General features: G+C 41.0%; 1 protein-coding gene across 3 annotated transcripts in view; it reads left to right on the top strand.

Moving 5' to 3' along the window:
* Positions 1 to 23,566, top strand: part of SFMBT1 (Scm like with four mbt domains 1) — a 115,732-nt gene that overhangs the window by 74,359 nt on the left and 17,807 nt on the right. For all 3 annotated transcript variants that reach the window (XM_035337298.1, XM_035337295.1, XM_035337296.1), the window contains 10 exons: positions 4,605 to 4,758; positions 10,377 to 10,471; positions 14,747 to 14,987; positions 15,359 to 15,447; positions 16,312 to 16,558; positions 17,407 to 17,504; positions 18,617 to 18,718; positions 19,881 to 20,031; positions 21,707 to 21,789; positions 23,231 to 23,357. In XM_035337298.1, the coding sequence (XP_035193189.1) occupies positions 4,731 to 4,758; positions 10,377 to 10,471; positions 14,747 to 14,987; positions 15,359 to 15,447; positions 16,312 to 16,558; positions 17,407 to 17,504; positions 18,617 to 18,718; positions 19,881 to 20,031; positions 21,707 to 21,789; positions 23,231 to 23,357 (1,261 nt within the window). In that variant the 5' untranslated portion in view covers positions 4,605 to 4,730. The remainder of the gene's footprint in view (positions 1 to 4,604; positions 4,759 to 10,376; positions 10,472 to 14,746; positions 14,988 to 15,358; positions 15,448 to 16,311; positions 16,559 to 17,406; positions 17,505 to 18,616; positions 18,719 to 19,880; positions 20,032 to 21,706; positions 21,790 to 23,230; positions 23,358 to 23,566) is intronic.

Genomic DNA, 23,566 nt, shown 5'->3' with positions numbered 1-23,566 from the left:
GGTAATCTTTGGGGTGCCAAACTGCACACATCAGCCATGGTGGGTGCTAATTGCAAGTACTCTCAATGTTGTGTACATAAAATACCAGTGCGGCTTATGAAATCTGAATAACCACCCAACTTGGGCAGAATAATCAACGGCTTCAACAGGAGCTGCCAGGATTTGGCATCTTCAAAATAAACAGCCTCTTAATTTTGGGGGGTGTTTAGATATTTCCTCATTGTAAACAACAACAACAAAAATAGTTTTACATCATGTAGTTTAGTTCTAGAAGTTAATTGGGAGCTGGATACCATAAATGAACAATATCTTAATTTCAGTTAAATTTCAAGGGTACTTTGCCAGGGTTATACTGATGGAAACTAGTGATATATCCCCAGATTTGCTGGGCTGTGTGCTTCACTAGTTTTTATCACAGCATTGCCTTTACTTTGGCTTAACGGAGTGACAGCTGATAGACTTCCTTTAAGTCATGACCAAGAAATACTTTGATTAATGATAAAAAGTGTGTCATGGATTAGGTCTTCACTTTGAGCCAAGCATCGTGCAGGTTACCAGCAACCTAATCTTCTAGTGCTAGTTCATAAAATAAATAGAAGTTTAGATTGAATCTGTCTGCAGAGGGAAACCACCTTCAGCAGGGATGGTCAGGGAATGCTACAGCTTTGGCTTTCCCACACAGCGCTGTCCTGAGAGCATGGAAGGCAGGCATGTAAGAAACAGGTGGTGGTTGTTGGAAATTGCTTTATTTCTCTTACGCTCTGCTAAATTTCTCAGTAAATTGCTCATAGGGACAAAACTGAATTGGGAGTTAACTGATGGCTTTGTGGGTGTCCATAAAAGCCAGACTTTCTGAGCTGGACAGGAGCAGATTGGGAGCAGTACAGCAAAAACTGGCAGCTGAGCTCTGTCCAGTAGCATTCCCAAAACTGTAAAGAATAAAGCCGTATAAATATCTTCTACATGGTAGGATTTTGTTGCATTATACCCCCATTTGAAAGGAGCTCTTAATGAGATACTCGGTCTTGCATGTGCACAGATTTTTGTTCCTTACTTGGTAATGGACATTTTCAAGTTGTTAGTTCCAGAGAACTTCCTACACCACCGAGCAGTGTTGGTGGATATTTCTCTATTCTGTTCCAGTTTTTGTCTTAATTTCGTGTGTGTGAAGCTCACTGTATTGCATGCAGGAAGGCCCAGCTGGGCCTCTCAGTGTTTTGCATTGCAGTTCCCTAAAATTCATGCCAAAAACAAGCTCAGTCTACAGAGCAACTTTGGCATCTCCCTTTGAGTTAACACATGACTTGACTTTGGTTGGACCTGTGGCCATGTAGCAACATGGATGCTCCCCCATCATGCTCAGCACACCAGCATTTGCAGCCTGCTGCACTCAGTATTTTACAATTACACCATGGAAATCCTCCACTTACAGGCAAGTGATGTCCCGCTCTGCTCTGCTCTGCGCGGCCTCACCTCGAGCACTGTGTGCAGTTCTGGGCACCACAGTACAAAAAGGATGCAAAACTGATGGAGAGCCTCCAGAGGAGGGGTACGAAGATGGTGAAGGGCCTAGAGGGGAAAACGTATGAGGAGCGGCTGAGGTCACTGGGCCTGGTCAGCCTGGAGAAGAGGAGGCTGAGGGGAGACCTCATCGTGGTCTACAGCTTCCTCACGAGGGGAGTGGAGGGGAAGGCGCCAATCTCTTCTCTCTGATGACCAGCGGTAGGGCCTGAGGGAATGGTGTCAAGTTGCGACAAGAGAGGTTCAGGCTGGACATCAGGAAGAGGTTCTTCACCGAAGGGGTGGTCGTACACTGGAACAGGCTCCCCAGGGACGCAGTCACTGCACCAAGCCTGTCGGAGTTTCAGAAGCGTTTGGACTGTGCTCTTAGTCACGTGGTCTGAATTTTTGGGTAGACCTGTGTGGTGCCAGGAGTTGGACTTGATGATCCTTATGTGTCCCTTCCAACTCGGGATATTCAATGATTCTACGTTGGGAGAGGTTTTTTCTTCCCCTTTGGTTTTCTTTCCAAGTTCTCTGCATCTAAACGGTGGAGATGCATCCTTAAGAACTTGCTTTGCACGCAGACCCTGAGAGCCTGAAGATACTGCTATCACAAGCGACAGTGACACTGCCCCTTCCGTCCCCGAGCCTGGCGTTATGGGAGCTGCCTTCTCTGGTCACCCTGATAGACTGCTGAGCAATGGGGCGGGCAAGCTGGCCACCTCAACTTCCCTTTAACAGAGCTGCTTCTTCAAAACACTTCAGTTTTTAACAAGTAGACAAATTTTCAAAGGAAAAAACATGCTGTTAGTTTTTTTTTCAGACCAGCTGTAATTCACAATCTGCTTATTTGAATGACAATACAAATGAAACTGCAGCCTGCGTAAAGCTGCTTAAAGTCTGCAAGCAGTTGTAGTTGGATGGAAAATGATCTTTAGTCATTGATAGCTATCTTGTGGCCAGTCCAGTTTCAGAAGGGAAATCACAGTGGCACCTCTAAAAGGTGAATCTTTCACCTTGCAGAATCTTTCACCTATTTATGGTGCTCATTTTGAAGTAAGGTTTTGCTTCCATCTGCTAGGCAACTTGTGTTTTTTAGGGATTTGTCCATGCTATAGCAGGGGGAAAAATTGTTGTTGTTTTCTTTCTTTTTAAACCTTGGAAAAAAGGATTCTGTCTCTCTAAGGATTATCAAGTAGTCTTCATAGACACTCCAGGTGTATAAAACTCAGGACAATTTAAGACTTGCAAATGTTTAAGGCTTCCCTCTTGTAAACCATAGTTACTCAAAATGTGTTTGGGTGAGAAATGCAGCCTTTGTTTTTTTAAAAAAATCCGTCATTTCTAGTACATCGTTTAAAAAGGAAAACAAGGTGCTTGCCAGGCATTCAACAGAAATGCAAAGGACATTTGAAGATATTTTTTTTAATGATTTTTAAGCTAATAATTTGTTTCCAGGGCTGGAGGCCCAGGTATAAAAACCACTTGTGTTGGGCTTGTTTTAGACCCGTCCTTTTTCAGTTTCTATGAGTAATAATGATATGATGATTTAATTGCTCATAGGAATTGCAGTAATGGTTTGAAAGCCATGGCTTCTAATCACAAAATGTTTAGGAGTGTATTTCTGCCATCTGTACTTTGTTTGCTTTAACCTGATAGCTTAAAACCAGGTTATTTTTGCCTGGTGTTCATCAAGGGCAAGAATAGCTTCAGCCTGTGAGACCCAGTGTGTGTGTGCACATGCGTGTGTGTAGTGAATCCGCGGTGCAAAAACCAACCACCTTCAGGGTGGTTTTAGTTTTTTACATGCACCATTCTGGCATGTTCTGCAGAACGATAGCTTCTGGATTAGGGCTAATACAGGAAATGTTAAATGCTTCAGCCATCTATGATTGTACGGCTTCTCTGTTCGTAGGGTGGGTTTGTCAAAACAGACTGCGCATTTCTTTTTGTCCTGCTGTCACCAAAACAATTTGGGGCTCTATTGGCAGAGAGGAGTATTAGATTGGAGAGAGGTTGTGTTCCTTGGAGATACTGAGATTTTTCTCACAAATTTTCTCAGACAAGATCTTCTGCAAAGCTATTTCATTCATGATTGCAATGGCGGGCATCCTGCAAGCAGTAAAAGTTTATCATAACTGTATATTCCCTATTACCCAACACCTGATTTCTCCCCTGTTTCCTCACTGGCTGAGTACTAAAGGTTCCCAACCTACTCGACGCACTTCTATGCCATCTATGTACAATTTGATGTGACCAGCTGTTAATTCCTCCTCTTCCTTTTTTTTTTTTTTTTTTCCCCCTTCTTCCCTTGTGACTAGAGGGCCCATGATTTTTGTTTTTACTGATTTTGTACTGCTCATCCTGTTTTTCTTAGCTATCCTCCTTATTTTGGGACAGTGGGACCTTCCCCTTATCTGCTTAACATACTCCCCACTGCTGTGCCGCACAATCACTTTTGAATATGCAAGGTTAGTGGAATTTTCCACTGCAAAAACACCTTCTATTGCAAAAACACAACTTTGTTTCTCACAACTCCCCCCTGTTCTTTTCTTACTCCTATTGGCATTTGCACCTCTTCACATCCCCCACTCTTGAGTTTTTTCCATCAGTAGGGTGCAATATTCTTCTTCAGATGTCACAGGGAATGACAGATACACGATGCTGTTATTATTACAATACCAAGAAATAGTTGAGCTAATTTCCATTCAGGTAACCACAAAGTTCATTTCTCCCAAATGTTTCTAAATCCCCAGGGAATAATGAGCAACTTTATGTAGGATCTTTGTTTTGTTTTGTTTTGTTTTTGTTTTATTCTCCCAAATATTTTTGAGATCAGTTAAATTCGTCCCATTTGATCTGTATACATACAGCAACTAGCACTAATTACAGTGCACGCTCCTCCTCGTGAGGTTAGCAACAAACCCAATACCATTTGATTCTGGAGTGCTATTTTTGCAAACTTGTTACCTCCTTTTGTAGTGCCTGGAATGCATTAGGAGTGCTATTTTCTAGTTCCTCAATTAGAGCCAAGATATCTACAATAACTTTTTCTAATTCACTCACCCCCAACTTTTTTTTTTATTATTTTTCTTCCTCAGGATCTCTTGAATGTCCTGGCTGCCAGCAGGATTGAAAGTGGGAGGCAACTCATGACCACCAAAGTGTGACAGCCTCGGGTCCCCCTGCTTCTGGCTGCTTGGAATAACCACTGGGCTACTGTGGAGATGAATGGAGAACAGCAGTATGATGCAGGTAATAGAGTGGTGGAGCTCTGGGGCTAAAGGTTCTCAAAGTATTTGGCAAGCAAGGTGGGGCAAGCTCAAATTTTAGTTACCGTGGGTTATATTCTGACTACTGAGCTTAAGTTTGGTATCACTGTGTTTCAAAAGCAAGGTGTATCATTGGCTTAAAGGAGAGCAAAATCCGACCCACCCTAGTAATTATGTTTCTAAGAAGCTGTGTCTTTCCCCTTCGTGATGCCAGCATGAGATGAGCTTATCGCTACTATTTTAAGGCATTTGCCTGTCAAAGTGGTTAATGTTATCTTGTTCTGTCCTCGTGTGCCTTCATGTTGCTCTTAATATTCTCACAGGGTTGTGCTGCTGGTTTAAGAAGTCAGATAATGGAAGCTGTGTGGTGCTGTTGTAATCTGTCCTGGTTTTCTGATGTTCCTTGCTGCTCGCTTTGATGGGCTTGGGACATCAGCTCCTGACCTGCTGCAGAGTGGTATATTATGATACATTAGCTCAGGTTTTGGTTCATCTTGAAACACCAGGCTGAGGAGAATGTCTGTCTGGGATGGCTGGGGATACTACAGCTTTCTGAATCAGAGTTCTTAGGTTGTATGCTCTCATGGGGATCATTTGTTTTCCTGACTTTGCTGCCACAGTTTGTTCCTTCTCCTTGAGAAGGTCCCTACCCACCATGCAGTGTTGGGACAGTTAATGAGAGTTTATTTGTAGTTAGTTACCAGTATAAACCATTTGGTTAGGATTTTGCAGAGTATTATTTTCCTTTGACACTTGTCTGACAAGCAGCCCTTCTCACAGGACAATTCACCGCTGGTAATTTTTGTACCTCTACTTCATGGAAGTCTGATTGCTGCAAGTGTTACTGAAGAAATGTTAAATGTGATTTTAATCTACAGTGCTTTTAGCAGAACGTTAACACTTGCTATCTGATGCTGAAACAGGCTTTTTGATTATTAATTATAGCCAATCTCTCAGGTTGTTGTCAATGTTATATCCTCAAATAAGCAAGAAAAAGCAGCATGCACAAGTATGCAGAATGTCTCCAGGCACATGCAAATGCAGTTTCCTCTGCTACTGGGAAATGCTAACTTCTGTCAGGTTGTATAAGAAAGAGTTTTTGCAGCTGAGAAGAGCAGTAAGGAGATGTATATGTGGTCAGCAGCAGGGTGTTCACAGGCTGATGGCACACCGATCTGTGCTAAAACCTTTATTGAAATGTTTCCATTTTCCTCTAAAAGTAGCAGAGGTCACCCAGTCCTCTCTGCCTGCTTACGGAATAGCTGGGAAGGGCTCCCTGTTTCTTGTAATTGCTGAACAGGTATTGTCCTGAGCATCCTTTTGGTGTCTGGTTTGCGTACATTTGGCTGTGGAAAGCAGATGATAACCGAAGAGAGCTTTACTTGCTCAGTGCAAAGGCAGTTTCCAGCAAATGCTCACCATGTAAACATAAGCACAGTGGTTTTGGTGTTGTACCTTTGACCAGTGTTTTCTGCAATGCTTTGACTTAGACAAGTCCCAACCACCACTAGAATGTTCACTCCCTCCTTTGACTGGTGTCATGCTTCCAGCTGATAAATTTTAGCAGGTTTTGGAGATTCCACTGTCTTTCTATGGGAAAGACAACTTTCATTCTTGTCACAGTCTTCCTCAGCTGCCGAAATTCTAGCCTGTCTTTATTCATGGCCTTGCAGCTGGTATAGAAGGAAAAGATTAACTGTTGCTAAAATCAGATTTAAATATATCTAAGTTTCAGCATGAGAAACCTGTAGATTAGCTTTAACTGAAGGTCTTGCAGACTTCAATGTGATGTACTTAAATGTCCAATGTGACTGTTTTCAACTCAGGCACAGTAAAGATACATGAAAGTTCTTTGCACTGAGAATTTAACTCCAGTCCAAAGGTCAAAACAGTCTGGTGCTTCCACTGTAGCTATATTTAAGTGTTCATGTCCTTAATATTCCACTACCATCTTGTATCCAAATGATACAATTCAGTATTCTTCCTCTACCTGTATGTGTCAGAGAGCAACAGGATGTAATTCATAGTTAAATCCAGAAAGGAAGAGTAGATGTTGAAAATAATGCTAGTAGAAATAGTGATAAATAGGAAGGGGCATGCATATCCAGGAAACTTTGAATATTCTTACAATTTTCTGACCTTCAGAGTGAATGTGCATTCTCCCCAGAAGCTCTGTAGGACACTTCTCAGATTTTACTTACAAAATATGTTAGCTTGATTTGAAAGTCTTCCTGGCAAAAACGAGTTGTATGGCGAGGCCACAAGGATGAGAATCACACCTGGTTTCTCTCCCTGCCTGTGCCAAGGTTGTGCTTTGCCACTGAACTAATGTGTGCTTCAATATCCTGTCTAATATAGAAGAGTATGTCCCGTTACATAGTGGAAAGCAGAACTTGTTCAGGACTCGCAAACAATTAAGGATATGGAGAGGAAGAGAGAACATACATACATGTACTCAAATACAGCACTGCTTAACAAGTTGTGCTTTAAGATTAAATGGATAAAACACATTTTTGCTTGTTGTCATCCGTCATCCTAATCTACAAGTTTTCTCACAGTAGAATTGAATTACTGGTGCAAATAGAAGATGTTTGCCTGTGCAGTTTGAGCTCGGATTGATTTGGATGTCTAATACAGATGTATGGCCCCTCAGGAATGCATCTTCATTAAACTGGTCCTCTGCGTATCCCAGCATCTGCTAACCCACCAGAATGGAGCTGCGCAGTAGGGCCTGCCAAAATCTATCAGTGGACCGGATCAAGGATGTGATTTAAAGAGGGCCCTGCTCCGCTGCGAGTATGCTATCCATAGAACAGCAACTGGGCAGTCGCTATCCCATAGCTTGACAAGGCCATCACTGGGCCTGCCTCCTAGAACTGCTTTCAAGGGAAGCCCTGGGTGTGCTGGTTGGATTAGGCCATCGAGGGGTACAAAGCGATCCAAGCCCTTCTCCCCACGTCACAGACCTGGAAGGAAATGGCTCTTTGAGGCAGGAAAACACACAGGCTGCAGGGCCCGGGGATTAGTGGAGTGAAAAGGACCTGGGATAGCTCTGATCAGTTTGGGAACTGGTTTTGACCCTACTTAGAGGCAAAAGGGTAGCAGGAGCGGCATTCAAGCAGGCTTTCTGGGAACTCCTTGTGGCAATTAAGTGGCAACATAAGTTACTAATTGACCCTTTCAGTGTGTTAAGTGACCTGTGCCTCATTTAAGGAGCTTAACTGCCCCTCAGACAGCTATCTGATGATCCTGCCTTACTGAAGGCTCGGTAAGGCAGGAGCCATCCAGGCAGTACTCCCAGCTGAATCCGCCTGCCTCTCCAGCATTCTAAACTGCACAAAGCGGTCGCTTTGCTTTGTTTCTCTCTGAGCAGACCAGTATGCTTAGACATTGCAGCGCAGGGCTTTGGGGGCTGGATGAGAGCCGGCTTGTTTAGCAGCTTTATGCTAAGGAGGAGAGGGGTGAGCGGCGCAAAGTCCGAGCAAGTTCATTCTGAGGTTTGCCTGACCATAAATGTTCTGTTCGAGCTGGTGTTTCTTCCCACTTTGGTTCACCAGCTGTAAACTTAACCATTTTGATGGCTATGTTAAAGTAAAATGTTGTTTTAATGAGTTAAGAAGTCTTACTTTGTTTTTTCAATGAGGTTATATTTTTCTTAGAATGACTTGCAGCCAAAACTTGGCTCAGCTGCACCCTAGTTTGCAAACAGCTGTGTTCTGTGACTTACCCTCTCTACTCCCTCAAAATTTGTTAAATCAAGGTACTTGCTTTTGAGTTTCTTGCTTTTGTCCTTTTCCAGGTCTGTTTATGCAGTAAGTTAAAAATTGTCCTCTAAAATTGGTGATGATACTCAAGCTCCAAACTTTTTGAGCTCTCAGGCTTGTGAAAGGCCAATATAAGCAACTCTGTTTAAAAATAGCAAAATGAAATTGGATTGGGGAGCAACATGAGCTGCTTTTAAAACAGATACTGTCGTCATCAAACAAAAGCTATCTGAAGGTGCATTTTTAAATTTGGGGAAACATTCCTAGAATTCCAATGAAAAGTCAAAGATGAGCTTAACGTTCATTTGAAGAGAAAATGAACACACCACACCCTGAGAATTTAGAGGTTTTTTAGATGATTTAAAGTAGCTCAGACTTCTGGGCAAATACTTGCCCCTCTCTATTCAAGGAATAAGAAGTGCCGTGAAGCATTCGTAGCAGATTTTCAGCATGTCCATGGCTCTGATAAGAGAATGTGATAGCATTTCATCTTTTTTTTTTATTTTTTTATTTTTTATTTTTTGGGGCACTTAATGTTTCCTACTCACATTACTGCTCCTCGAAAGAAGAGTTGCCACCTGTCCTAAGGCTGAGAGCATAGGGAATGTCAGCATCGTGTAACCTTTGCTGAGCTCTCCCCACACTTCGGCCATGCTTGGATTTCTCTGTTCCCATGTAAACATGGCCCCAGGTTTCCTGGTACACAGAGATGAGCATCTCTCGTCTTCGTTCACAAAGACAGCTGTGGTGTAGACTGTAGAACCAGTCTAAAAGTGAAAACTGAAAGCCTTACTTTTGTCTCATGTCCCTGCCATGCCTTTTCGCTACTGAAGCTGTGGTTTGTGTGTCTAGGTTAAAACTGCCCCTTCCACAGGGTGGGAGCAAGCCTCCCTTGTCATCCCGCCCTGCCTGCAGGAAAAAAAAATACTGGGGCTGTGTGGTGAACAAAACTGGGGAGTAAAATCAAAATGTTCTGGTTGCAATGTCTTCCCAGGAACATGGGTTATACATTAGAGAAAAAGGGGAATGGGAAAGAGCAGGGAAGTGAGCCAAGCACTGAAGGGGAGACCATGGGTGGAGGTACAGACGTGATAATAATGATAGAAAATATGACTAAGTTGTAGAGTGTGGCTCGCACTACAGGTGCTCTCTTCCCTGACAGCATGAGTGAGTGTACAACTGTGGCTCGAGTGGTTTTAGCCCATTTTGGCTTTAAATACATCCAGAAATGAGGTTTTCTTGCTCTGAAGAAGCTGTTGCACCTTAAGAGCTGGTATTTTAAGTGACTAATTTGAAGGCTCTTGATTTCTGTTGTGTCTGGAGCTGCTTTTCTTAGAACTACCCTGAATCCTTTTCTGTGCTTTTGGCATTTTATAGCACTGAAATAAACACTTGCTTAAAAAAGCAAAAAAGAGGGGAGTCTTACTTCGAACTTTGAAAAGTCTTTCTTTTCAAATCACTTATGGTATTGCTGTTTCCAGGATGTTTTAATTGAATACACTGAAGGTCTGGTGTGCCCAGAACTTATAGTCTCTTTCTAAATATTTATTGATACAAACACAGGGCTTATGCCTGTACTCCCCTCTCTTAGATTTATAAACAATTTATGCTTAACCAGAATACTCAGGATCTCGCTATTTGTCAGACCAAATCCAAGTTACAGTGCCCTTCACATACAAAAAGAGGTTAAATAGTATTGTTTGTGTGTTGAAATGCATCACTGAAGTTCATTGCACACTTGCATAGTCATTTAGAAGTGCTCTTTGCTGGAGTTCTTAACAGGCCAAAACTTTAGCCAACAGGTTGCTGGATAGAAGATGTTTGGCTTCTCTTCCAGATGCTGGTTCCGGCATGGAAGAAATGGAATTCAATTGGGATGAGTATCTAGAAGACACAGGAGCTATCGCAGCCCCTCATGGGTCTTTTAAACATGTGAGTATGGGATTGTGTCATTACCGTTTCCTACATCATTTTTTTATACGCTGAGTGTTTAGGGTTTCTTTGAATGAGTTGATACACTAAAATCTGGAAGACTAATGAAAATCATGTTTCCTAGAGTAATGAGAAATGTGGAATTTCTATTTTTATTATTGTTTGTCATCTTCTTGTTTGTACAGAGCACAGGGTAATCCCATCCCAATGTGCTGAAAGTTAAGGGGTCCCTTGTCTTTTCTGCACCAGAGGATAAGCTTGATTTTTTTCATGAAGACTGAACTGGCCAGTCTCTTTTCTTTGGGGATTTCTACTAGTCAACAGCTATGGAGTAGCTGAGCTTCAGAGAATGGTGCTGTGTAGTTCTTGAATAGCGGAATTCAGATGTGCTCTCAAAGAAAGTTTTAATGATGGTTCTTGAGAAGACCAAGGAGAAAACAATAGCTCTGTTGAACGCTTGACTTTAATAATTAGAAAACTGATTAGGATCACAAGGCTTAGTGGATAGGATGAAGTCTAGATAAGCCCTTGGCTTTGCCGTTGGATGCTTAAGTCCTTTGTTGGTAAACTTCAGAACTGCATTGTCCCATTGGATGACAGCTGAAGTGTGGCTAGGACATCAGTAAAGGTGAGCTGCAAAATATTAAAGAATCTATTTAAATACAGCATTTGTGTTATTAGCAAAGATCCACAGCAAATGTGGGCTCTGCAGAGACTCTTCCATACACTATAATCTTCCATACACTTTAAGTTCTTTGCTCAGTATAAGCTTTCAGTTATCACGTTTCTGGAGGGGAGAGACCTTACGTTTATTTGTATTTCTTAGTTTATGAAGGTTCTAGCAGGAGCAGGGTTACTCAGCATTGGTGCTTGCACAGCCCACGTTGAGGAGTGGCATCGAGTTGGAGCAGGGGCCTTTTGTAGCAGCAGTGAGAGGTGCTGTCTGCCTGCTCCTTTGGTGTGCTTTGCCTTGTTTGATCTCCATTAAAAGAAGCCTGCTCACAGCTCAGACATTATACAAACAAATTGTAATGCCAGCCTTACAGTAGTGGCCAGCTGAATTAACGTGACAGCTCTGTTTTGTTAATCAGCAGGAGAGCACCTTGGGTGACTTTGTTACCCCTGCACACCAGCCACCCTTTGCCCTCTCAGTCGGGCCAAACAAGAGGTCTGACCACTGTGGCCGTGGTCAATACAATTACTTTTTTTAAAAAAAAAAAAAAAATCCACGTTTTTAATTGTCATTATCCCGTACATGTGTAGAACACTGCAGGGCTTTGCTTGGTTAAGCAACAACCGCTGGGGAAAGTGCTTTAGGGAGCGAGTGTGGACAAAGCGGTGTCACCCAGTGCTTTCTGCTGCCTTGGGTGCCCTCTTGTGTTCAAAACCAAGGAGGAGCAGAGCCCGCAGAGCTGGGCTGGCCCGGCTCTGTGCCCGCACAGGGATGTGGGCAGGAGAGCTGCAGGGGGCACCTGGAGGAGCGGGGAAATAGATGGCTGCGGGTTAAATCAGAAGGGGAACTGTCAGGCGTTGACGAGCAGAGTTCCCCTAGAATTTGTCCAGAGGCCAATTTTGATCTCCATAATATGATTGGCAAAAAGAAAATTGTTTTAAGATAATGCTGACACAGAACTGACAAGCAGAGAAGGGAGGATATTTACAGCAGAGTCACATCCCCTAGATCTTGCTGTTGATAGAAATTCAATGGTGCAAGGTCACATGTTCAGCATTTCTGCTGTCCATTAGAAGGTAACGGTTGGCAAAGGTAGAGGAGGATAACCTCGGTGTCTCCCGGTGGGTAACAGGAGCCCTAAAAGTGTTAGTGTGGTTCCAGGATGCATCAGGTGAGAGATTTTCAGCAGAGGGCATACAGGCACTGATGTCTCTGTGCTAGAGACTGGTGGCCCTTGCAGCTAGGTCTGTGCAGTGCTTGTTGCTTCACGTGAAGAAGAACAGATTTCTATAATCTAGATTCAAGAGAGCTGGGAGGGAGTTTTTGTACTCTCAGAAAAGCAGAGTGGGAAAAAAATAAGCTGAAGAATAATGCTGGCACAAGAGAAAAAGGTGTTGCATCAACTATAAATAAATTTTAAATGGAAGCTTAAGGTTTTTGTTTGGTTCTTTTGAAATGCTGGAATAGTGAGAATGTGACCAGCCTTCCATTATGAGCAGTGGATGAGAAATACCTCACCCACATCATAGGAAGTGTACATGTGCAAGTCAGGAAAACATAGACCATAATAACACAGTCTGTGTTAGCAAAGAGTTAGTCTTGCTTATAGGAGCTTATATTAATTTTGAATGTTTTGCTGTTACTATGAGCAAGACGCATTCAAAAATATATGCTGCTTTCTCAAATTAAACATGTTTTAATGTTTAAATTGCTTGCGTTTTAAAATTTAAACAATACTGAGATCGAAGGGATTGTTTTGCTTACAGTCTAGTAGGAAGCAGAGTTAGGAACCCAGAGTTGCAGCAGATGCCAGTGCTGTTATCCCACCCTGAGTCTTAAGTATGCTTTCCTTGGAACCATTCAATGCTCTTCTTGAATTCCCTTCTGAAACTTGTATGTGTGTGCAAATATGTATTACAAAATAAGTTAGTGCTCAGCATTGTCTGAGGATAGGTGCTTGCTCCGAAGAAAACGTTCACAGAGCTCCTGCACAGCATCTCCTGCTAGCCAGCCTTCCCAGTGATCCAGCCTAAAGGAAGTTTTGTGCTTTAAACCTCTCAGCGGTGTCATCTTGCCCAGCTGCCAGAAGAGGGTGCTCACTTCTTGGTCTCTGCTGTATCCACCGGGAGCACACATGACAGCATTTGAAAAATGTACCTGACTTCAGGGAAAGCTCCATCTGTTGCTGTTGGTTTTCTTGAATACAGTTCTCTATGCCACGAGGTTTTGCTAAAAGTTCACGTAGAGAGAGCTGTGCAGGTTTCCCAGTTCTTCAAGCCTTGTGTTGCTTGTGACCTGTCTCTTGGGAATCGAAATCTGAAGTCTTTGATGATATCCCTTAAGCAAGGCAATTGCCTTTTCAAAAAGATTACCTCTGTAATAGTGCTTCAGAAAGACTGCAGGTCCTGCTGATTTGTGTATATGAAGGGGATTCTCTAAGTGAGGGATATCAACCTAAAGGATGTGAACAGTTAACAACAGGCATGTGCTTTTCTTTCTGATGTTGTTCTCTTAGTTTTATTTTTAGCAAACCAGTGTGTGCTGGCTGATGAGACTATAATAGCTGTGGCAGTTACTGAACAGTCAGCACAGAACTGGTAATAAATAACCCAGAGAACATCTACCACATCTGCATCATACTGAAAGCCTTTCTTGCAGTTAATTCAAAGAGGAAATGGAACTTGTGGCCACTGAAGAAAGAAAATACCAGTTACATTTGGCCGAGAGCAGGGAATTGACATGTTAGATGTTTAATAAAGACAGGCTATGGCATTAAGTGTAGCTTGGAAATGCTTCGTAGTGGGAGCAGGGCAGGATCCTTCTGTCCTTGTAGGAGTCTTTGAGCTGGCAAAAACTAGGAATGCAAGGAACTTAATGTTTTGCCTTCCCTTCTGAAGTTCACATCTCAATATCTGAGTACCGGGCAGTTGGATTCCTCTCCTTCACACAGCACATGCACAGAGTGTATATGCTATTTGGCACTCAGCTATTGCCAAGACATAAGCTCGCTGAAAAACTGCATGCTGTTTTTGTTAATCTGTGCAATTTATGTCACAGTGTCACATGCAGAATTATTTAGATTCTTGAACAGAGACATTAAAAGTCCTTGTTCTGCACTTTGTGCAGGTTTGTGTCTTCTTAAATGAGCATGGTAGCAGAGACAGTGGCATCATTAAAAAGCAGGTGTATATACTTAAGTAGGCTCTTTGTCCAAAGAGGTCGAAAGTTTAACACAAAAAGTCAAGGTTGTGCTGCTGAGTTTGACTTTTAGCTCTGACTTTTAGCTCTGTCTAGCTGGACAGCCCAGGTGTGAGTTGGAAAGCCTTTCTGTGATGGGGGAGGTATTGTCTGGGACAGGAAGATGCATTGCAAGGTATTAATTGAAGGTTGACAAGTACCCTGAAGGGTGGAGGAGATTTCATTAATGCTGTTTCCATGTGCAGTCTAATTTGGGTCCCATAACATGATGAAGCTGTTTCTCTGAAGAGGCTGGATAGCGTTTGGCTTGAGGGTTTTTGCTCATGATTATGTCTAAATTGTTCCCCCTGTTGTTCCATTAAGTTCTCTGGGAGGTGCTCAGATGTGATGATCTTTCTCTTCAGGTGGATACAAGTTTGCAGAACGGTTTTGCCCCTGGTATGAAGCTAGAAGTAGCTGTCAAGTCTGACCAGAACACCTACTGGGTAGCCACCATCATTACTACCTGTGGGCAGCTGCTCCTGTTGCGCTACGATGGTTATGGAGAAGATCGCAAGGCTGACTTTTGGTGTGATATCATGACAGCTGATTTACACCCCATTGGCTGGTGTGAGCAAAACAAGAAGATTCTCAAAGTGCCTGAAGGTAATGCCTCCATGTGTGGAAGAGGGGAGTGTGACAACATGGGGTTATCTGCTGTTTTTTCCTGAAATCCCATGGCTTACTCTGTCTGGATTTTGCTCTTGCACCAGAGAGTTGTTAGCTTAATTTCAGAATTGGACTTAGATTTACACAGAGACTTGTGGTTATCTTAATCATCACCCTCCAAATCCTACTGCTTTGTTATTTCCTTTAGAGAATGTTTTTTGTTTTATTTTTTCTTTTGAAGTGTTACTGATGAGCATGTGGCAGCTTCTTCTGAATTACACAGCACAGTAGTGTGGTAATGTCTTGTTGCCCGAATGATATTTAATTGGCAGGAAGTATCACAGTTTTTCTTCCTCATTTTTCTCTAGGTATCAAGGACAAGATACCTGACCAGGAGGAATTCCTTCAGCGAGTGCTGAAAGGAGCATGCAGTGCTCCTGCTAATCTGCTGGAGGGGGTAGGTGTTTGAATTTGCTGCATCTTGGTTTTTGTCTTGCTTTTCCCTTTTGTTATTAAAGGAATTCCTATTAAGATTGTCAGTTCAATGCCTCTTTTTTTCTTTTTTTTTTTTTTTTTTAGGAGGCATTGTAGTATGCTGCTGAACTTAGAATTCCACTCCTTAGTGTTTCCTGTTTACAGTATTTTATTTTGATAGTGTTGTGTTTAAACGTATCTTTCACTGCAGTGCAGGCTTGGAATGTCTGTGCTATTTATTAATTCTATCAGAAGAAAGACCTTTTTCAAATTCCCTTAGGGTTCAGTCTTCCTCCTATTCTGATCCTCCTTCATACATCTCTAGGGAAATCATCTTTATTTATCTGGCATTTGGGTTGTTCCCTTTCTGAGCTGACTCCTTTCACTAATTTTTTATTTTTACTAGTGGGCAGATTATAGTTTCACTTAATCTTGTAACATTGCTAGGTAAAATAGTTAGAATACCATTGACATTGTCCTCACAACTAAAATTTCTATCTTTGTATGCTAGATGAGTCAGTTTTTAAAAGGAATTATTCATCTTTGCTCCAAACCTGGTATATATAAGGAATAATGCTTCTGAAAGCGATAAACATAATTTAAGTGAAATGTGTGAGTGTATCTACAGGCTGTACAGAAGTTCTGATACAATCACCGGTGATTCTAAATGCTGGTTTCTGTTGTCCTGTGTTAATAAGGGACGTGTTTTTCTTTACTTTTGTGTTGATCCTTTATTTATTCAAAATAAATGTGTATAAAGGACAGAACAAAAGTGGAAGTACAGGATTTGGAGGTGGTTGTTGTACAGAATAATTTCTTTTATGTTTTTGTTGTTTCCTTTCTGCAGCTTCACAGAGGGAAAAATCCATTGGATCTAATTGCACCAGGCTCCCGACTAGAACTGCAAAACTTCCAGGATTCCCTGGAAGCCTGGATTGTCAATGTGGTAGAAAATGTTGGTGGGAGACTTAAATTGCGATATGAGGGGCTGCAGGATTCTGACAAATTTGACCAGTGGATATTCTACTTGCACCCTTTCCTTCATCAAGTAGGGTGGGCAACTCAGAATGGATATAACCTGCAACCACCTTTAGGTACTTCAAAACTTTTATCTTTTATATGGTGAGCAATGCTTGAGAATACTCCTGCTGCTTTGGTGCTCTGAATCTGCATTCTGGATGTATACGTGGTCACATAATCAGTGTGTGATCTGCCATTGTATCTAGTGAAATGTAAGTGAAAACACCAGTAAATAGTCCTACGAGACCTTTCACCCACTCATGCAAATGTTGCTGAATGGTTTTGCCTGTCAAGAACGTTCCACCTATTTGTGGAAGGGGAGGAGCTGAGGGGCTTTTACATTATTTTTGGTAGGTTTGTGTTCCTCTATGTGGGGAGGTACTGCACAATGGCAGCTTTTGCTGTTGAGACTCAAAATCCAGTAGGCTCCTTAAGGCTCTATCTAAAGACGTGTTAAGTGGATATGGAAATATTCCTGTAAATGGGTGCCCAGAGAATGAATTCATGGAGGAGAGGTGGCAGAGAGCAGGACATACTTCGTGTTTCCCAGGCATGTGCATGTCAGGGTGGGTGGTAGCTTTTCTTGGTCATCAGAGAAGTGGGGCCTAAAATAGCTGAAAGACAAATGGATTGCTTATAAGCTGAGCGGTGACATGTTTCCTGATGAGGAGAAACCTTGGGATAAAACTGGAAAATAGTGAGTGTTTACCCTAAAGCCTTTCTGTAAAGGCAGACGTACATGCAAGGTGCTGGTACGATCTGCGCCGTTAGTTGTCGGAATCCAGGTCTTTCAGAACGATGGTTTTTGTTGTATTTTTTTTGTGTGGTTTTCCCTTTACTGATAAGAAATCATGCTGAGGAAACCCGGACTATTTCCATTGAAGATGACTTCATTCACTATTTCTTGTTCTTTTTGCTCAAGCCATTAGGTCCTTGAAAAGTGAAGCAGATTGGCAAGAGATTTTGAAGAAAGTGAAGGAGGAGGAAGAGGAGTCATCAGTTCCTACAGATCTTTTTAAGGTAAAGGCAGAATTTGTGTATTTTAATGCTGTGTGTGATACCAGAAAAATGCTGCATTTCTAAGAAATTATTCAGGGAAGTCAAACATTGTTGCTCAAACTTCTTTCCATGTTTTGTTTTGTTTTTCTGTTTGTTTGGTTGTTGTTGTTTTTTAACTTCTTTTTTTGTTGCTCATTCTAGTTAAAAAAATAAATTAATTAAAGATCATACTACAATACAGTTCTTGTGAAACTAGATAAAATACCTATCACAACTATGTGAGCCGTTGCTTGTCGTGCTGGGAAAAAGCCCTGATTTTGATCTCTATAATGGCATCTCCAGTTGTTTACCAGCTGGCCTTGCTGATTACTGTCCTTCTAGAGGAGGGAGGTATTAACTGCAGTCCTAATTTTTTGAGCATATTGAAAAGTTTAACGTGTAACATCTAATACGTAACCTGATATAGTTACACGTTATTTAATGGGCTCTGTTAGATCCTGAGTGTTAACAAATATTGGTAATGAGTCTGAATTTAAATTTTTATGAATTGAAAAAAAAAAAGAAAGAAATCCTTTGAATCTTTTGAAAAGAAATCACGTTTTGAGAAGTGGAAATGTAAATTTAGTCCTTTAATTTCTTAGTTCAGTTTTCTCAGCTACGTTTGGACCCGTAAACAGAACAGAAGAGGAAGTGGTGGTGTTCTTGAATCCGTTGGATCTTAACCAATAGCATATACTGAAGTCTGGAGCAGGAACATTGTTCTGTAGGCTTTTGGTACGCTAAAAGTGAAGACTTCTATTGTCCTCTTCTAGGTTAGATCATGATGAGCCCTAAATGTTAGGTGGGGAAAAGAATTTTTCTATTGACTTAACAGACCACTCTGCATTGTGAAATCTTGCTTCTGTGTGGAGAATGTCAGAGAAGTAAATCTTTGGTACTCAGTTGTTTTAAAAACTCACCGAAATGGCAGTCTTAGAGGGCTGAGACTCTATGATAGCGAGGTTGCTAGTACTCTAACGTGTTACTTTCCTAGAGTGAACTACTAAAACTCAAGTTATCCTCTTCAGTTGGTACATAAGGTTGTTCTTTTCTGATGGAGAAAGGCAGGCAATCACTGATACTTGATTTTTCAGGATAAACCTGTGATTGGAGTACATTCATTCTCTGAAGGCATGAAGTTAGAAGCTGTGGACCCGATGGCTCCTTTTGTGATATCTCCTGCTACGGTTCTCAAGGTACTGGGATTCTTTAACTTGTCTTGCTAAGATTCAGTTAAATTGCTACTTGTGTTTTTAAATGCTCAGGAAAATCTCATTAACCAATTATCTTAAAATATTGTACTAGTTTTCAAATTAGGTATTTTGTATGTCTCCCTTCAGGGACAGGTCACTGTGGGGGGAGGAAAAAAATAAAGAGGGGGAAAAAAAAAGAACAGCCCTAACTGCTGATGGTGAAAACACTGGATTTGAAAGTAGAAGAAAAATTCCATAAAGATAGAACATCAAAAGATCAAACGGCTGAAGCTGTCAGACCTGGGTTTTTAAGATGAGATACAATCCTTCATAATCTGAGTATCCAACCAAAGATAGATGCTTGGTTATTGGACTTGCAAAAGTTAATATTTTTATGTACAAGCTATGAATTTTCAAAAAAGGGCCCACCTGTGGATTTAGAAGTTGAAATGAAAACTCCCCAGCATACTCAGGTTGTGAGCAGCTTCTATCTTCCTCTGTTGATAAACAGGTGAAAGGTTCTGGAAGAGACTTGTTTTCATGTAGTAAACCAAAGTGTTCCTGTACAACGTAAAACAAGAGCATATTTTAAAATGTTTTTGGTGCGAAAATAAAGAAATACAGCTTTTTTTTTTAGGACAGATACTCTCTCGATATATGATAGCTTATGTTTCGGTGATAGCTCTCTTTTAAACTCTAACATGCAGTTTCTTCTAAGACGACACTTACTTTATTACTAAAAAGGTGCAACATGTTCCAAGTGAAGCAAAATCATTTGCTTTTTGTGATGGTGATGAAGTTCTGCTCCTCAGTTCAGGAGCTTAGCGTTCTACTTTTGATGGTCCATCCTACGACGCAGTTCAATTTTGGTGAAATAATATAAGACTGCAAGTTCTATTTTCTCTGTTGGTTTTTTGTTTGTTTGTTTTGTAAGAGAATGTCATATATATACTTGATCACCTTACTTTTTAAGTGCTTATACATTGCCTTATGAATTATTTTTCTTAAGTTTCCAAATAATGTAGAGGAGTCTACTTTCTTACAATTCCTACAGATTCTGTTAAATATTTCTATTTTTATGCTGTTTAATGAAGTTATCAAAATGAAGGAGAAGTAGATCATTATCTGCTATTTACAAGACTACATGGTACTCTTTTGGCTACAGGTATACAATGAAAAATATTTCATGATAGAAATTGATGACTTGAGACCAGAGCGTACAACCAGCCAGTCTTATATTTGCCATGTCAACAGTGCTGGAATTTTCCCTGTGCAATGGAGTCTGAAGAATGGCTTGCATCTTAGTCCTCCACCAGGTACGTTTGTGCAGGTTTGTCATGCTCCCTCCTCTCTGAAGTAGATTGCCAGTCCCCAGAGTGCTATGTTTAGGACAACACTTTTGCAAAAGAATTACTTGTAGTAGGAAAAGTGAGGAAAATGAAAGATTCTGAGAATTAGGAGTTTTGAGTTAGTGAGTCTGAGGTTTCCTGTGTATGTGCTTGGATTGGAGAAAGTAGCGGTGGCTAGGGGGACTGGCCTTGCATAAAAACCTGAAAGCTTGGAGGATGTGGTTCAGGGCTAAAGGTGATGCTGATTTCAACGTTAATTAACTTAATACCAGAAGTCTGGGGTTCATGCATTGGACTTTTATTTCTAGTCAGATCAGAACATTGTTATTACAAGTCTTAAAATGTTTTCAGAGTCTCTTACCACTTTAGATGTTAATGAAGTATTTTTTCCAAGGATCTATCAGGCAAGGTAGCGGATTACTAAAATGTTCCTTCAAGATAGAACAGAACTGAGGAGCGATCCTCAGCTACTGAATTATTAAGACCTTTTTGCAAAAGGGAAGTGACAATGATATTGTAAAACTAGGGACTTGGTACCCTCATTCCCCACCGCAGAAGTGGGAATGTTCATCTGCTCATGACATCAGAGGAGCAAAGAGCGTAAGATGTTTGTCTCTTGCCTTTCCTTGGGTAAGGTACGAAAAGTGGCTTTGCTTGACCCAGCATTACCTAGAATTTTGCATGTAAAAGAAGACACCTTGCTTTATGGGCATGTGTCTGGAGCTGATGGAGATTTTAAGCTTCTCTTCTTTTAACCCTGCAGGAAATGGTGGGCATTCTGAATTATGTGAGGTCTCAAGTCCCACTGGCACTGATAAAACCGAGAAAAATAAATAGGTCTGTCTGTGGTTAGGCCCTCACTTGATGTTTGTAGATAGTTATGGTAATGCTACATTCTCGGACTAGTTTTAAAATTTCGTTTGATTTCTTAAACCCTGTCACTGATGTCCCTTGGAATGGAGCACTTCAAAGACATTTCTGGAATCAACTGCTGCTGTTGTCCACTTGCTATTACAGTGCCAGTCTCAAACTATTATGGCAGCACATTTATTTTGCACCCAGTTCCCTTCAGTTACTTGTTGTTTATGAGATCATGAGGAAGCAAAGTATTTCCTCCAAGAAAAAATTGTCCTTTTTTTTTTGAGAGTTGCTCTGTCCCTGAAGGACTCCGTGGTGCTCTTCCCTTCAAGCATTTGCAAATTTACAGCTATTAGCAAACTTGACACTTTTAGGAAAGACTAACTGCTCTCTTTAAAGGCTTGATATTTAATAAGTGTTTGAGAGTAATATGTTGCTATTGAGCAGCTTTTAGATGCTCTATTTAACAAAAACAACAACAACAAAAAACTTCCCTTGTCTGCTTAGATATATTCTGTTCAAACCTTAGCATGCTCTCTCTGAAGTTGCTTTCAGTTTGATCCCATTTCAAGCCAAAACAGGAATTAAAGTGTGCTGGTGCCCAAAGCTCATCTACACTGGTAACAAAGAGAGTATCTCACATACATGAGAACCGTGCTATGGGCTCAGTGAAGCCATAGTCAGCTGACAAACTGAAGGGGTCCAAACGAATTTCATGTCAGCTTGAAATGAGTCCTTTGTTCTCACGCTGTTAAACTAACCCCTGTGCTTGTTCTTTGCCCAGGTTATCCAGGGCAGGACTTCGATTGGGCAGACTACCTCAAACAATGCGGTGCTGAGGCAGCTCCCCAGAGCTGCTTCCCTTCGGTAAGGTTCTCGTGCAGAAAAATGTTTTTTTCTGTTATGGGAATGATACACTTGATTCCAGCAAGAAACATTTTACATGGTTTTGACTTAAATTACCTGTGATAACTGATGAAATGGAAGAGTTAAGAGAGTGCAAATGAGGGTTAGAATGAAGTAGGTGCGTATGATCTTCTTATCTAAGTAAGTATTGGACCGAACTCTTCAGTTATAAAGCGGATCAGTTCAGTGATAAAGCAGATCAAAAGAAATTACTGTTTTGTGAAATGGAAGTGTGTAAGAGTCCACACAATTGCCATAAAATCACATCAATCTTAGGTGCTCCTGTGGTTGTGGAAACAGGGCCTTTTAATAGACCTTGTTTTCATTTACTTAGTACATTATTTCAGTCTTCCTTCCTTTCAGCATGAAAAATTCATCCCATTGTGTTAATCAATAACCAGCCATCTTAAATTAGTACCAAGTAATCATTTTACATTAATCAATGCCTGAAGTACTTGCTAGATTTTGGGCTTTTGTTGGTATAATGATAGCATTGCTGTCTCCCAGAGCAGAATACCTTGTCAAGCAGAAAAGGGTGCCATTAACACCTACCTTCCAATTCCATTTACAATACATGGGCTATTGCAATGCTTAAGGAAAGAAATTAAAATGAATAATTACCATTTTTTGAAGAGGGTGTTGCTATCTATGAATTTTTGTTGTCCTTGTTCTGTCTTGTAAGCTGTGGCATCTTAGAACAGGTCATTGAATTTATTATCCCTTTTCTGAGAAGAGTTGATTGCTATGGGCTAGTTTCAGCATCTGTAATATATTGATCCTGTAATTATGTTGCAGAGTGGCTCTTGGAGGAAGAGTCCTCTGTCTGGCTGCTACTTGTTATTTTTAATTCAGGTGCTTTGGATCTAGATAAATACACATTCTTACTTTTCAGGAATTTTTGAATAAATCCAAAAACCTACTTATCCAAAAATATACAATAGAAAGAAAGCTTCCGTTACTGTCTGCCAGGACTCATTGGGATGAGGCAGAAATGTTATTTGCATACCTAAAATAAACTTCCAAGCTAACATAATAGAATAGAAAGCCTTGTCAGACTATATGTCGGACTCATCACTTCTGTAGCAAGCAGCAGAGAATCCCTGATTGCATGGAGTGGAATGAATGCTTTCAGAGAGTCTCAGCCTCCTTATTTTTGAGTACAAATATGTTCTGTTCTAGGCCTGTCTATAGAATCTTTTTTTTTCCTAATTTAAACTCTTCATAGTTTGTAATATATATTACTTGTGTTTAACATGCTAATTATCTGAAGTCTTCTATTTGTGAGTGTCCTTCTGTGATACTCAGACATTGTGGGTTTTGTGTTATTGCTATTCATGGCTTTTCATATCATACATTGGATATACAGATGGTATTCTACTGAAGTATTCTGTCTTCTTCCTAGTTAACTTCTGACCACGGATTTAAAGAGAATATGAAACTTGAGGCTGTGAACCCTGTTGATCCTGAAGAAGTTTGCATTGCTACAGTCACCAAGTTGAAAGATTCTTACCTCTGGCTTCAGCTGGAGGGTAAGCCTGACCGGGAGGAGAAGTGTAGCACTTATACTGATTATTCTGTGGTACCATCATCTAACCTAAAAGTACCTGGAACAAGCTCACTACCTGCTGAATATTGGCAGCAAATCACTGTTGCATCAATAACAACACAGCAAACCATTTGCATTGCCTGTTTCACAGCTAGCTTTGTATGAGAGTGTTTATTTAAACCATGCAAGAAT

Source organism: Oxyura jamaicensis, chromosome 12 (genome assembly GCF_011077185.1).
Source record: "Oxyura jamaicensis isolate SHBP4307 breed ruddy duck chromosome 12, BPBGC_Ojam_1.0, whole genome shotgun sequence".
NCBI classification, from domain to species: domain Eukaryota; kingdom Metazoa; phylum Chordata; class Aves; order Anseriformes; family Anatidae; genus Oxyura; species Oxyura jamaicensis.
This window is presented reverse-complemented; position numbering and strand designations above follow the sequence as displayed.